General features: G+C 45.4%; 1 protein-coding gene across 2 annotated transcripts in view; it reads right to left on the bottom strand.

The window, feature by feature from the left end:
* Nucleotides 1-7,233: 7,233 nt before the first annotated feature.
* The window catches only part of LOC146658513 (protein NLRC3-like), a 34,986-nt gene continuing 27,229 nt past the window's right edge, over nucleotides 7,234-14,990 (bottom strand). Inside the window, exons 9-12 of one of the 2 annotated variants that reach the window (XM_085422162.1) lie at nucleotides 12,443-12,619; nucleotides 10,572-10,751; nucleotides 8,160-8,333; nucleotides 7,234-7,633 (exon numbers count right to left, since the gene is read on the bottom strand). In XM_085422162.1, the coding sequence (XP_085278288.1) occupies nucleotides 7,606-7,633; nucleotides 8,160-8,333; nucleotides 10,572-10,751; nucleotides 12,443-12,619 (559 nt within the window). In that variant the 3' untranslated portion in view covers nucleotides 7,234-7,605. Of the gene's footprint in view, nucleotides 7,634-8,159; nucleotides 8,334-10,571; nucleotides 10,752-12,423; nucleotides 12,620-14,990 lie in introns of those variants that run through there. The other variant, XM_085422163.1, reaches the window with a different exon arrangement.

Here is a 14,990-nt window from a genome sequence, read left to right as displayed (position 1 = left end):
TCCCAGCCGACACTCGGTGCAGCTGTATACAGACCTCCAAAACATCACAAGAATTTTATTCAAGACTTTTTAGCTGCTATCGTGCCAAACTGTGATCAAACTTTAATTGTCAGAGATTTTAATATTCACGTGCTGTCCCTCCAATCCTCTGGCCAGAGATTTTTTAAGTTTGACTCCTTCAGTCGTGCTCAGTTTGTGTTGGGCCCAACCCAGAAACAGGCTCATACGTTGGATCTTGTGCTGTCTTTAGGGTTACCGGTCCTAAACATGGAAACATGTGATGCTGTTTTTTCAGTGTTGTATTTGATATATTTTTATCTCACTGCCATTTTACTCCTCTTATTCCAACACCCCATTGTCGTCTATTTAACCCATCTGCAACAGAACTATTTTCTAGTGCTTTTAAGAAGTTTAAGATCTCCCCTCGGCGATGGTACCGAGCAGATGACATCTAATTTTTATGATAAATGCCAAACTGTCCTTGATGAGGTTGCTCCTTTTAAAACTATGAAACCACAATCGGACCCGTGGATAAACGAGGCCGCTCATTCAGCCAGACGAGAGAGCAGGAAGGCTGAACGTAAGTGGGAAAAAGATGCAGGTGTGTTTCTGATGCTGAGAGACCGTCTGTACAGGTATCAGGACACTGTCAACGCAGAGAAGTCAAAAGCTGTCAAAATATTATTGAGAAATGCTCCAACAATCCTCAGCTTCTTTGTTCAATTATTTCTCCAGCTTGTCATATTAATAGTTCCTCAGAAACTTGTGAAAGGTTCCTGCAGTTTTTATCAATAAGATAAAACAGCTTCGAACTATGATCGGCCTGCCTTCACATGACCTTTCTAAAATATTCACCTGCTCAGCTGTTTTTGATCAGTTTGAGCCTGTGTGGTTTGACCAGGTGGAGGAACGATGTGATGGTATAAAGACATCATCCTGTCCAAATGATGTTGTTCCAACACATATTTAAAAAGATTTTAAAGGTTGTTGGTTCCGACATCTTAGCGATTTTTAACAGCAGTCTTAGTTCAGGTGTTGTACAGCCTGTTTTAAACATGCTGTTGTACAGCCTGTACTAAAAAACCTGATCTGGATCCTCTGTCCACTCAAACTTCAGGCCTATTTCAAAGCTTCCCTTCCTGTCGAAGACACTTTTGTGTGGTTCTATCGGTTGGACGTTACAGCCCCTTCGGTGGCTCATGCTGTCCTTTCTGCTGGATCTACCACTCACTAAGGATGTGGTGGTCCGATTCCGGTTCGGTGGCTGCTCTGCGGGGCGTGTATATATGTCCCATACTTATGTGTTGTACCGAGTGAATCGACTGAAAGGGAACGAATAGTTATGTCTATAACTTCTGTTCCCTGAAGGAGAGGAACGAGGTACAACACAAGGTGGCCCCACTGAGCAGTTTGGCTCGGTGAAGAGCGGCTATCGAACTGAGGGCTGACTGTGATGACAGCGGCTATATGTGCAGGCGGGGCCGTGCGCGTGTCATCACACGTCATCTGCCTTAAAGGCGTGAATAAAGGTTTCTTCAGCCAGGACACGCGAGGGCGTGATATCCCATACTTACTGTATGTGTTGTACCTCGTTCTTCTCCTTCAGGGAACAGAAGTTATAGACATAACTATTCGTTACAATAATCCAGCTGGGATGTCATGAAAACGTGGATTGCCCGTTCAAGGTTTTTAAAAGATATAAATTATCTCACCTTAGACAAAAGCCTCAGTTTGAAGAAAGACTGCTGTACAACTGAGCTCAGCTGTTTTTCAAAGGTCACATTGCCGTCAAATATAAGCCCCAAATGTAATAATGCGATTTAATAAAAGGCCTGAACCAGTCTAATAGAGCGCCCTTGATGTCGCCATGCTCCAATGGTGACATCAAGATGCTGTGGTCAACAGTGTCAAAGGCAGCGGTCAGATCCAAAAGCACAGCTGAGTCTCCTGATCAGTGGCTGATGAAAGATCATTAAGAACTTCTCAAAGTGCAGTTTCAGTGCTGTGAAGAGCTTCAAAACCAGACTGAAACCTTTACAATAGATTGCAGCTTTGTCTGTCTCCGAAGCGGGGACCACTCGTATTGCTCTTTTCTGCAATAGCGCCTTTATTTCCTCTCTGGGTATCATGGCTGCCTTGGTGTTGACAGTCGTGTTTACGACTCTTCGGAAACGAGGCGGCTTGACCCGGAACTGCAACCGGTAACCCATGGCAACGGTTCGCAGCACCCACAGAGAGGGGGCGCAAGCACGCCACTGAGGGAAGTGAGCAGCCAGCCGGCTGACCTGCAGCACCGTCGGCGGGGCGTTGTCGCCCCCCAGTGTGTCTGCAGGGGAATGCATCACCTGCCTGACCTGGCTCATTCTGCCTGCAGGCTGAGCATTTGTGATTGTTTGAGAATAAACAATACTCTTTATTGATTGTAACATGGAAACATGTACATTCATACATTTTGTTGGAGGCACCTTTTCTGGGGCACAACAATGAAAAACAGCGGGAACACTCGATGTGGTCACCTGAACATTTAACACACCTGAACAGGGAGTTACCTGAGGCATTTTGTGTGCAGGGGTTTTGTGCTTGGGAGACAGTGTTAGGAAAGTGCAGCGCCTTCTGGGGCTGACAACCTGAACAGAACTTAAGCGGCGGCACCTCTTGGGCGGGAACAGAGGGGTAAAAGCAGCGTCTCCCTGCTGCTGGACCCCTTCTCCACTCGAAACCACAGCTAGGAGGGCTGAGGCTTCTTCCTCCTGGGCGTCGGGTCACGCCGGGGGCCCGAGGGTGGGCCTTTGCTCCAGGCCGACTGGCGTAGAGCTCGGGCCGGAGGATGTGCTCTCGCTGGCGGCACACCCACTTCAGCAGTGGGTGCCGGCCTCTTGCCAGACGGCAGAGGAGCGGCGGGCCTGTGAGAGCTAGCTGCGGGCTTGGGCTTGGGCTGACGTCTGGGGATGATGTCGCGCAGAGCTTCCGTCTGCTTCTTCCTCAGATCAAATCTAGCCTGAATGGCTTCAAGTGAATGTCCGAATAACCCAGCCGCAGACACTGGTGCGTCCAGATAAACAGCTCTGTCCCTATCCGGGACTTCAGAGAGGGTCAGCCATAGGTGCCTCTGCGCCACTACTGTCGAAGCCATCCCTCTGCCCAGGGAGAGCGCTGCACAGCGAGACGCACGGAGGATGTGATCTGTGGCGACTCTGACCTCGTTAAGAAGAGGTGCCAGCGGGCTGTCATCAGGAACCAGCAATCCGAGCTCCGCCAGGCACATTGCCTAGTACGTCTAGAGCATGGTGACGGAGCTCATGGCGCGAGCAGTGCCAGCCTGAGCCCGATAAATCTTCTCCAGCTGCGAAGCAGAGAATCTGCAGTGCTTGGACGGCAGAGTTGCGGGGCCGCCAACACCATGGTTATGGGATGGGGCCAGATACGCAGCCAGAGAAGGCTCCATAGGGGGTGGGTTATCTAAGCCAGCCCCCTCGGCGCCGTCCAATTCCATGTACTGTCCATAGCCGGGCACAGTGACGCGGGTAGACAGAGGTTTGTCCCACGATGCTGTTAGCTCGCAGAGAAAGTCTGGGAACATGGGAAGGCAGTTTTTGGCTGTTGCGGGCTCCGGTGGGAGGAAAAACCCCGCGAACCGCGACGGCTTCTGAGCTGGCAGAGGAGAGGGCCAGTCCACCTGCAGCTTCTCAGCAGCACGGCGAAACGGGGAGAAAAGAGAGGTGTCATCGTGGCCGACCGGCGCAGCAGCGGCGGCACATTGGGCTGACAATGGGCTCTCCTGCTCATCCTCCGACAAACCATGGATGTCCAGGCCGATGTCCAGCATGTCATCGTCTTCCTGGGGAGCGCTGGCGGGCTTCAACCCAGGCTGAAGCCCGTCAGCGCCCCTGCATGGTTCCGGCTCGTCATCGGCTAACCCGTCAACATATTCCATGTGGTCAGCCCAGCTAATTGCGGGGACATCGACCGGAAAATCCTCGTCTTCGGACTCGGACGAAGCTGGGGCTCCAGACTCGGAAAGGAGAGGGTCATTCCGTGCGACAGCCGAGCGTCCCAGCACTTTTTCCACAAACGTCACCCGTCTTTCCAGGGTCGAGGCAAAACGCACAGGCTTCGGGCTCCGTCAACGCTCTCCTAGCGTGGACGATCCCCAGGCAGACAGGGCAGGCATCGTGCTGGTCGCTGTCGTGCAAAGAGAAACCGCATCCCTGAGGACAGGGGCGAACAGAAGATTTCTGCTTTGCTCGCTTCGGTTTGGAGTCCATTCCAAAACGCAAAGCGAAACGCTGCACAGGAAAAACTTGAAATTAGTGCTCCGCGGGCAGTCTACACACCAAAGGCACGGTGGAGGCTAACACCAACAGGGGCAGTTAAGCTAAGTTCAAGTTGGCAGACAACGGAGCTAACTAGCAGCAGCTAGCTAGCCCAACTCAGCAGAGGTGTTCTCAGCGAGGTGAAGAGCGTAAGAACTGAGGGCTGACTGTGATGACAGTGGCTATATGTGCAGGCGGGGCCGTGCGCGTGTCATCACACGTCATCTGCCTTAAAGGTGTGAATAAAGGTTTCTTCAGCCAGGACGTGCGAGGGCGTGATATCCCATACTTATGTGTTGTACCGAGTGAATCGACTGAAAGGGAACTCCTTATATGTTGGAGTTAGTGGGACCTGCCTGGCAAGACTGCAGCTGGTCCAGAAAGCTGCAGCTCGTCTTCTGACACAAGCTCAAAGACATTTGTCGTCCCAACAACCATATATACGCTGGTCCCTTGCTGTAACACAGTTCACCTTTGGCGGCCTCGCTGTTTCGCTGATCTTTTTTGTGCAATTTTGCATGCTTTTGTTTTTTACAGCGCGTTGTGTTCTGCGTCCTGATTGGCTGACAATGGTCTACAGCCAATCTCGTGCCGTGTCTCCTGTACAGTACAGAATGTGTTCAAATTTACAGCAGTGTGACTCTGCAGTGCTGCACTGTATGTTTGTACGTTTTGTCCCCAACAAACAACAATGATGACGAGACGTTTTGCAGCTGTGGTAGCAGCCAAAGGCAGAGGAAGATGCTAACCATCATAGTTTCAACAAGGAGGCAAAAAGGTTGTAACTGTCCACAACAAGAACATCGTAAGGATGGAGTCAGCTTTGGCTTTGTGGCTCAGTGACCACAGGAAAAAGAACATCGTGCTGGACACCAACATTATCTGCAGAAAAACTCAAAAGCTTTATGAAACTTTACCTGACAGCGAGGAGCCCAGGCCATGGACGAGTGCTCCTCACACAGAACCAAGCTCGTTTAATGCCAGCAAAGGCTGATTTGACACATTTCAGAAACACTTTGCTTTCATTCTTTAATAATGAACTTATTTTTCTATGAAGGTTTGAACTTTGTTTAAACAAGAGAGAAAAGTGTGAAAATGTTCATGCCTGTCTGAGAAAAGTGTATAAAGTGTGCAGTGAGGGTTTAACTGCCTTAAAACTTCTATAATAATTGTAAAACATAAAGCTGCTACTTCATTCTGACACTTATTTTTAGAACGTAACTCGATAAACGAGCGACCGGAGTAATGTATTGTGTTTATTTTGAAAACTCTCAACAGGATCTTCAGATTTATTTTGAAAGGTTTATCTGGAAAACACACAAACACATAACCAGGAAACAAAGAGCATGATATGAAACGATAGAAGTTTTCATATGGTCATCATATATACATCGTTCTATCGAACAGCTCCAGCTCCTGCTGTCAGTCTCTGTAAATCTGCTCTTAAAACACATTTGTATTCACTGGCTTTTAATATAGTATGAGAGTTATTTGATATTTGATGTGTGCTATTAATGTTATGAGTTATTTTAATAGTTATTTTGGATTCTTGTACAGCACTGTGGTCAATGCTGCTGTTGTAATTAATGTGCTATAAACACGTAAACAATCTGCAGTTAAACATCCAAAACTAAAGATGTGATCGCTGCCTTTAGAAAATGTGCTAATGCACAAGATATCAGCTCCATTAAGGTGGAATGTGGCCGTGTTAGAAACATGTTGAAAGAAGTTTGAAGCTGAAACTGTGAAGCTGAGAGAGCTCCAGCGTCTGTCACAGGAAACTTTCTTATTTCCACACTGATGAAAGCATCAAGCTTTGATTTCCTGCTGCTTTTATTGAGTCACACTGTGAAACTGAGCCACAGCTGAACCAGCATCCCTGTACAGCAGACACTTACAGCGCTTGGCTGCTTCCATTGAACCCTCTGCACAGAGCTTCAGTTTCCTCTTCTGGTCCCAAAGTGCAGAACAACAAGGTTTCAAACAGCTTTGTTCCAGCAGCATCAGCCACAGACATGCAGAGAGAATCCTTTGGTTGTGTGGTGTGTTTGCATATCTGCTGTCTGTGTTGCTTTGTGAGGATGGATCATCTACTGCAGCTCCAGATAAACAAGCTGGACCTGAACCTGGTAGCTTCACTTAGAAGACACTTGTGACGGGAACGTGTGAGAAGTTTTGTGCAGACAAGTGTGGATTTAGAGTGTGGGACGAGCTCTCCACAGTCTTTGTGGAAATCCACATTCTGCATACTGCCTGTGACAAGCTGCAGACATTTCTCCTCCAAATCCACTGAGCAGCTGCTCGTGGTGGTATTAGCTTCATGTGTGCGTGTTAGCATGAAGCCTCGGTCACACTCTGCTGTGGACACGGTCACGGAAAGCTGGACGCCTGATGGACGAGTTGTCCTTCCTGTTAAACTTCTTTGAGCATGAGAATAGCATGAGAAGCTCAGTAGACACTGTTCAGTGTTTTAACTCTCGCTTTCACTTCAGCTTCACCAACAACAGCACAACCAGAGCAGCCCACTGCCCGCATGGCTGGGACAGCGCCCCCTAGTGACTGTAAACCACTACAACATGTAGATGGCCGTCTGCAGGCTGGATGTAGCACCACCGCAGAGACGTGCTGCAGCTCTGTTTAGTTACCCAGCTGACAGCAGAGGATGTAGTTTACTGTTACCAACATGGAAAACTGAAGCTTCATCAGCTGGAGCTACAGAGCTGGAGAACAAAGGAGACTGACTGGCAAGCATGATGTGGGAGGAAACATCAAGAGCCTGTTTGAAAGGAGACACATGTGGATGCTGTGCCAGTCTGTGGTCTGTCAGAAGTCAGCTGAGTCACACTGCAAGAAGCTGCAGAATCTCAGAGGAGGAGATTTGGAAGTGTTTGTGGGACAAACTGGACTCAAAGAAAGAAGACGTTTGTGAAGTCTTTGGTGGAGGTGAGCAGTGTGAAGCAGAACACATGCAGATGAATCAGGAGGTCAGCATCAGTGTCTCCTTGTGGTGGACGGTAAAAGAATCAGAGCCAACGCTCCCGTCCACCCTCGGCATGAAGCAGTGCTGTTTCTGAAACAGGAGGACAAGTCCAGAGAAGACAGAGGAAGTACAGATGAGGGTGGGACAGGACAGCAGGACTTCCTTAAGACCTGCAGCTCCATCACACTGTTGTAGGTCCTCTTCATCACACATGTACCTGCAGCCTGTCTTCAAGTCCAGGAGTCACCTCCACACAGTGTAGAAGCCTCCTGTGCAGACCATGGAGTCCAGCCTCTGTCAGGGAAGTCTGCACTAAAGCCTGGAAGACTTCACTCTGTCTCTGCTCCACCCGAGAAAGACCAGCACACTTTTATTATTATGTTATATGTATTAATATTTTAAACACTTATTCTTTGTATTTTTTGCTTTGCTCCTGTCAAACTGCTTTAATAAAATCTGCTGCAGTCTAAACTGTGGACGTTCCCTTTTTAACCCTTTGTGAAACAATAAAGGTTTAAATCTGAGTATTCATCTATGTTAGTGTTTAATGGGTCTAATAGGTTCCCAGTAATATCTTCCCTTGGAGTCTGTGGTCCAAGCTTCTAAAACCATCCCAGGTTAACAAGAACTACAATCTAGAGGAGAGCTGCCATAACAGGTGTGACTGATGAGATCTGACCTGCAAGGTTACTCAGGTTTGTTTGTATCAGGACAAGCAGGGAAGACACCTGGACTCTGCATCTACTGAGTAAGACTCAGAGGATCAGAGATTAGAAGGTCTACAAAGAGCTGAACCAGACTTCCTGTATAAAGGTTTTAGTTCCACAGATCGACAGTGTCAGCACAACTAAAACGTGGAGACTGACCTCAGAGTTTCAATTCGATGTTGTGGTTTCCCCAGAAGAACACACAGCTGCTTCACTCCTGAATCCTGCAGCTTGTTGGAGCTCAGGTCCACCTCTCTGGGATACGAAGGGTTGAGCTTCAGCACTGCTGCCAGATAATCACAGCTGATCTCTGACAAATCACAGCTCACCAATCTGTATAAAGAATGAACGATGTAAGTTTATTAGACAAAGTGCTTGAAATCATTCAGTGTTTCATCATCTGTTGAGAGCTGAAGAAGGTTCAGAATGTAGAAGTTTAGAAAATGGAAACTCCAAACAGCTGAAGCCAACAGGAAGCAGCTTCAAACAAACACAACAAGAGAAAAAACTCTGAATGTTTCACATTAAAATTGTACATTTCTAACAAGAGTATTTTAAAGACAGAGTCACTGATGATCATCTTCTGCCCAGTAAAACTTTGGTTTTCCACATGTGAGTGTTAATGATGCACAAAGACTGTGAGTGCAAAGAGGGAGCGAGGAGGATGACAGAGAGATGGTACAGGAGCATCAAGAACCCGGCGAGGAAATGAGCAGAAGGATTTTGGAGCCTGTTGGATTGAAGCTTTCACAGAGACGTGTTTGACTGGACACCACCAGGACAGACTTTTAATCCCAGGATTTGGATGAGCTTTCTGTCTTTATGTTCACAAATGATTCTGTAACTTCTGTGACTGTCCTGGAACTGTCAGCAGTATGGTTACGTCCTTTTGACCCGAGTTTCCACAGCTCTTATAACAGCAGTGTACATTCACCTGCAGGCACACGTTGCCTCTGCTTCAGCTCTGTTTATGAAGCACAAACTGCAGGAACCAAACTCAGACTGGCTCATGTCAATCATGTCTGCTTACAAAGACACTTTGAAACTCTTATCAGTATGTTTCCTGTCCTACTAGGAGGGATCAAACTCTGGACCTTTGTTGTGGATCAGTGAAGGATGCTTAGAAATCCCTCCTGCTGTCTGAGCTTGAACATCATCAGCACTTTAACATTGAGCAGAGGGACGTGGAAAACGCCTTCTGTCTTTATCTGACTGAACAGTTTCATTATGTGGGCTGAATAAAACACAGTTGTAGACTATATTTATATGAAACATGTATATATATGCATTTAATGTATTTGAACCATATTTAATGCATATTACAGGATGTAACAGCTGCATATGTGTCAACAATAATGGCTTTGATTTTGCCCCCCTAAGAACATTTCAGTAGATCCGCCCCTGCAGCAAATGTGTGTGAGAGCAGCCACGGCCCGCTCCTCCATGATTTCATTCACACTCATCTCATACTGAACACACACACTTTGTAGGAATCATCAGTACTTTGACTGTTTCTCAGGTTAGCTTCAGGTTAGCCATTTAGCATTTCTCCAGTCTGAGTCACAGAGCATCACATGACGTGACAAAGGCTGATTGGTCAGCTGCAGTGATGGTGGTGGAGCAGCATTAATGATGATGCAACAGGAACACGGGGATATCAGACTGTTAGTGGGTTTAGTCATTCCTGCTGCACTGTTTGTCCTTCTTATTGAAGTGACCTGCTGAGAGCTCACACTGTTCTCTGTAGAAATGATGTCAGTCTGACTCGTCACATGTTTGGAGGCGTGTTTGATGTTTGCTCTTCTGGAAACTCTCAGTATCAAATGTGGATGATGCAAAGGAGACACGCTTCATGTCTGTATGGACCTGTTTCTGTAGCTGCCACCATCATTCAACATGTTTGTACATCAGCTTATCAAATCCTGTCCGCTGTCTTCATTTATTACTCTTCACCTGCTTCACTGTGTGGGCGGAGCTGCCTGAGCCCCGCCCACACAGACACAGCTCCTCTCTGGAGCTAAACTTCTGCTTCATCTCTGCCTCTTTTCTTCATCCTCCACCTCTCTTTTCTCTTCTTCGGTGTTCTGCAGCCTGGGAGCCTCACAGCCGTTAGCACGCCCATACCTGAGCAGCTAGCATTACCCAGCATGCCATGCAGCAGTGTCAGTTTGTAAATGTGCAAGAATTCCGGTTCCAAACTGTTTCACAGATTGCTGTGTGCCGTGACCTTTGACCTGCTAAAGAGAGTCAGCTGTGGATTATTCATTGTTGTGTCTGATACTTAGAACTGTGAGGAAGAAGCTACACAGTTAATCAGGGTCCCCTCTCTCTGAATTAGGAAAGGTGGGCAGGCCGCATGTGGGCCGTGGGCCATACGTTGAGTATCACTGTTTGAAATGTGTACATTGTTCTGCTACAGTCAATGGACTAAACCAGAGAAGAAGAAAACAGACTTTACCATGAAGATCCTCAGTGTGGATCAGTATAATATCAGCCTGATGTCTGCAGTTCAGTGTCAGCACAACTTTCACATCATATTCATCTCAGCACAACTAAAACATGCTGACTGACCTCAGAGTTTCAAATCGACATCGTGGATTCTCCAGGAAACCACACAGATGCTTCACTCCTGAACCCTGCAGGTTGCTGTAGGTTCCACTCAGGTCCACCTCTGTGAGATACGAGGGGTTGGACTTCAGCGCTGCTGCCAGATAATCAAGGCCAATATCTGACAAACCACAGTCCTTCAATCTGTATAAAGAATGAAAGGTGTAAGTTTATTAGACAAAGTGTGAGCTTGAAATCATTCAGTGTTTCATCATCTGTTCAGAGCTTCACAAACATCTACTGTCATTATTGTCACCAAACTCTGTGGATCCTTTATTGCAAATTCAAATGGGATCAAATGGTCAGACAAAAGAGGGTTATGAGGAAATATGATGAAATGTTGTGTATTAGCAGCAAGTTATTGAATCATTTTCTTCAGAAACCAAACAAAATGATTGACAAACATGTTTTTACAAACTCAGTGTTGGACTTGGATCAGCAGGATAAGCTGATGTTTAAAGGCATTTGAGTCTGGCTGTATGAGAGTCCAGTTATTACTCAATATTTATGGATGATGTTCTTTCAGTGTTGCACTTTGTAGACGCTCCCTGAGCCTCACAGCCAGTTGCACATGGACCGGCTGACATTACCCAGCATTAGAGGCGGGTGTAAAAAATTAATGTTCCCATTTAAATGGTTTTAATTTGAATAAAACGATGTTGATTCATTCAATCCTGAATCGATGTTTAATATAAATGTATTTTGCCAGAATCTCAGGTTAAAGCTCACAAACTATTTCAACAAGCAGCAAACAGCTAAAACAGTAAATGAGAGCAGCTAAACACACAAAGATGGAAACACAGAGCGTGGATCGTTCACTCGACGGCACGTACACGGACACGCCATCGGGGCTGAAAGTGGACAGCTCACAGATCCTGAAGCTGCAGGTTTCATCTGTCTCCAACCAAAACTGAGTGAACCAGCAGCAGAAGAAGATCCAAACTCTGCTTCATGTTTGATAAACATGCTCATGAATTCTCTCTGACTTTGGCTGTTCCTGCCTGCACAGCTCGCTCTCTCTCTCTCTCTCTCTCTCTCTCTCTCACTCTCTCTCTCTCTCTCTGTGTGTACTCCAAGAACAGCTTCAAACATCTGTTTCTGCATCATTCATTGTTTATTAGCCTCTGACAGGAAAGCCTCATTTCTGCTGTTCCATGGAAACTTTTTAAAATGATGACAGATTACAAACTCTCAGCTGTGTCTGTAATCAAACCTCTGTAACTTTGCTTCACTTCAGCAGCATCAGGTCATGTTCACATGTTGATTCATGGTTTGCTTCAGTTTTTGATCGACTGCAGAATATTTTGAAGGTTATCTGCTATAAAAAGCCAGAAGAGGAAAATCTGCTTCATGTGTTTCTGTTTGATCCTCAGTGACTTTGACACAAAGGCCTCTGCTGTGATGATCACACCTCTGATCAAGTCTCACAGTGTCACAACTGATAAATGATCAGAGTTAGAATATTTCTGACTGTCTGCTGTGTGCTGTGACCTTTGACCTGCTAAAGACAGTCAGCTGTGGATTATTCATTGTTGTGTCTGATACTTAGAACTGTGAGGAAGAAGCTGCACAGTTAATCAGGGTCCCCTCTCTCTGAATTAGGAAAGGTGGGCAGGCCGCGTGTGGGCCGCGGGCCATACGTTGAGTATCACTGTTTGAAATGTGAACATTGTTCTGCTACAGTCAATGGACTAAACCAGAGAAGAAGAAAACAGACTTTACCATTAAGATCCTCAGTGTGGATCAGTATAATATCAGCCTGATGTCTGCAGTTTAGTGTCAGCACAACTTTCACATCATATTCATCTCAGCACAACTAAAACATGCTGACTGACCTCAGAGTTTCAAGTTTACATCCTGGACTCTTCAGGAAACCACACAGATGCTTCACTCCTGGATCCTGCAGCTTGTTGTTGTTACGCAGGTCCAGCTCTCTCAGATGGGAGGGGTTGGACCACAGCGCTGCTGCCAGATAATCACAGCTGATCTTTGACAAACCACAGCTCACCAATCTGTATAAAGAATGAAAGATGTAAGTTTATTAGACAAATTGTGAGCTTGAAATCATTCAGTGTTTCATCATCTGTTGAGAGGTGAAGAAGGTTCAGAATGTAGAAGTTTAGAAAATGGAAACTCCAAACAGCTGAAGCCAACAGGAAGCAGCTTCAAACAAACACAACAAGAGGAAAAACTCTGAATGTTTCACATTAAAGTCGTACATTTCTCATAAAAACAGGACAACGACTTGAAAAAGTCGTGTTTTTCCTTCCAGGAACCACATGGCTTCACTTTTAAAGGTGAAGTGTGAAAGAAATGGACATATTTGAAGTCCAACACCTTTTTCCAGTCACATTATTAAAGCAGACAAACTACAAGCTCATTTTCATTCCAACAAGTCATCTTCTGACCTGGACTAACAACACTGGTCTCTATGTGCAGCTGGCTGTGAGACCAGTGCTCAGGGAGCGTCTACAAAGTGCAACACTGAAAGAACATCACACACTCATTTGCTTCCAGCACTTTCACACAAACATCTACTGTCATTATTCATATTTCTGCTCCTCTGGATTCACACGGAGCCTCTGCTCTATAATTACTCGTTGCCATGGTGATTCGTAGTATGCGGCTCCATAACTCAGACTGAGCATGCTCAGAGCAGATTGGCCCAACTCTGATCAGCTGATCTGGAACAGGAAACTGTGCTATATGTACATTATTATATCTACATTTGAATCTCAACACTCACAACACTCCAGTAGGAGCAGCCATCGGCCATCAGCTGTGCAACACTCACACAAATATATCAACTGTGTTTAATATTTTGGCACGTAGATCATTTATGTGCTTCAGCTCTTCTTACATTTTACCACCAACATGTTTCAAAAGGAGCAGCTTTTACTTTGAAGGCCAGCTGTCTCTGTTTCCTGTTTTCATTGTTGGATAATGGAACAATTCGATGCTTCAGTGCATTGAATTGTGTTACACAAAAATAAGAAAAGTTTTCACGTTGTTCAGGCAGAATCGAGTGTTGAAGAATGAATTCACACGTCAATAAACATTTTCATTAGAGTTAGGCAGTGAACTGCTCATGCTCCATTCAATTGCATCACAAACTATTGGAATTGGATCCAACTTTGTGAAGCAGATTTCTTCTCAGCTGCTGTTTTGAACATTTCCTCATGAACTGTATTAAACTCTGTAAATGAACTGAGTACTATTTCTACATTTGAAACTATGGATTCATTCACTTCTGTACGTTAGTGTATAAATGAATGTTAGACTGGGCTCCATGGAAACACTTGGACTGGTCTCAGCTGCCTGCTTTCTGTAGTCATTCCAACAGAGTCCTTTCTCTTCTCCAGCTTCTGTTTGAAATCCTCTCACAGAGCCTGCTTTGTTGTTATGTTTGTGCCTGTGTTAGGCTGCTCTGCGCTGCCTCATTCACATCCTGTTGTAGTTGTTACGTAATTTATCATAACATAATTGTTGATGTAGGTTACAAATAAGTCTTATATTGAATCGAATTGAATTCGTTGCGCTATGCTGCTTTGTTCACTGTGGCTTTGCGGGCTAATGTTTGTTGTGTTTTGTAGGAAAACCAGCCTACAAAATGCTGGAATGCGATCCAGACTGGGCACCCTCTATCAACCTGGGTCAGACAGAGTTTATAGCTGCTACCACAGCGGGATTTGATTGGTTAAGAGAGAGTGCGAGATGAAAACAGCCACGAAAAGTCCCACATATATGTGCCCAAGTGTTGTATTGAAGCAATCAAGTGATGAATAACTGTTTTCCAGTTATTTTGCAATGTTTTTTTTGGGTTTTTTGCATTGTTGATTTGTTTTTCACCGAAGCAGCTAATAAAGCATAATGGAATAGAATTTTTCCTCTTTCTTGTAAGATTCTATAATAGAATGAAACAATAATGCCAGTTATAAATAAAGACAATAAATTGAATGAATTACGAAACACTTATTTTATTTCTATTAGATCTGAAAATGTTGTGTAATACTACAACCTGAAACAACAAATAGACGCGTTGGCCTGTACAGGAGATAAAGGAAAAAAAATTAACAACAGCTGTGAAATGGAATAGTCCAAATCACCAGTAAACTGGACCTGGGCTTGTTGCAGGGATCTGAAGTTACTAAACATTTTGTGAGTGTATGTACTCACACTTAGGACCATATGATAATAAATATGTGCGTGATGAAAGTTGGGCAGCACGCTAACGTCCTTACTCCACTCTGTATGCTCGTATAGGTCTAACCCTTTCACTCCTTTGATTTTTTTCCTCGTACTTTTTTTTGCCTTTTCGTCAAGTCTGTCTTTGTACGAACCTGCCGTGTTCTCCGTCGTTTTGTACATAACTGTTTTTGGGGC

This window comes from Rhamphochromis longiceps, linkage group LG11 (assembly GCF_057381845.1).
Source record: "Rhamphochromis longiceps isolate RC_006_pf linkage group LG11, R_longiceps_female_GT1.1, whole genome shotgun sequence".
NCBI classification, from domain to species: domain Eukaryota; kingdom Metazoa; phylum Chordata; class Actinopteri; order Cichliformes; family Cichlidae; genus Rhamphochromis; species Rhamphochromis longiceps.
The sequence above is the reverse complement of the archived record's forward strand: the minus strand, read 5'-3'. Positions and strand labels throughout refer to the sequence as shown.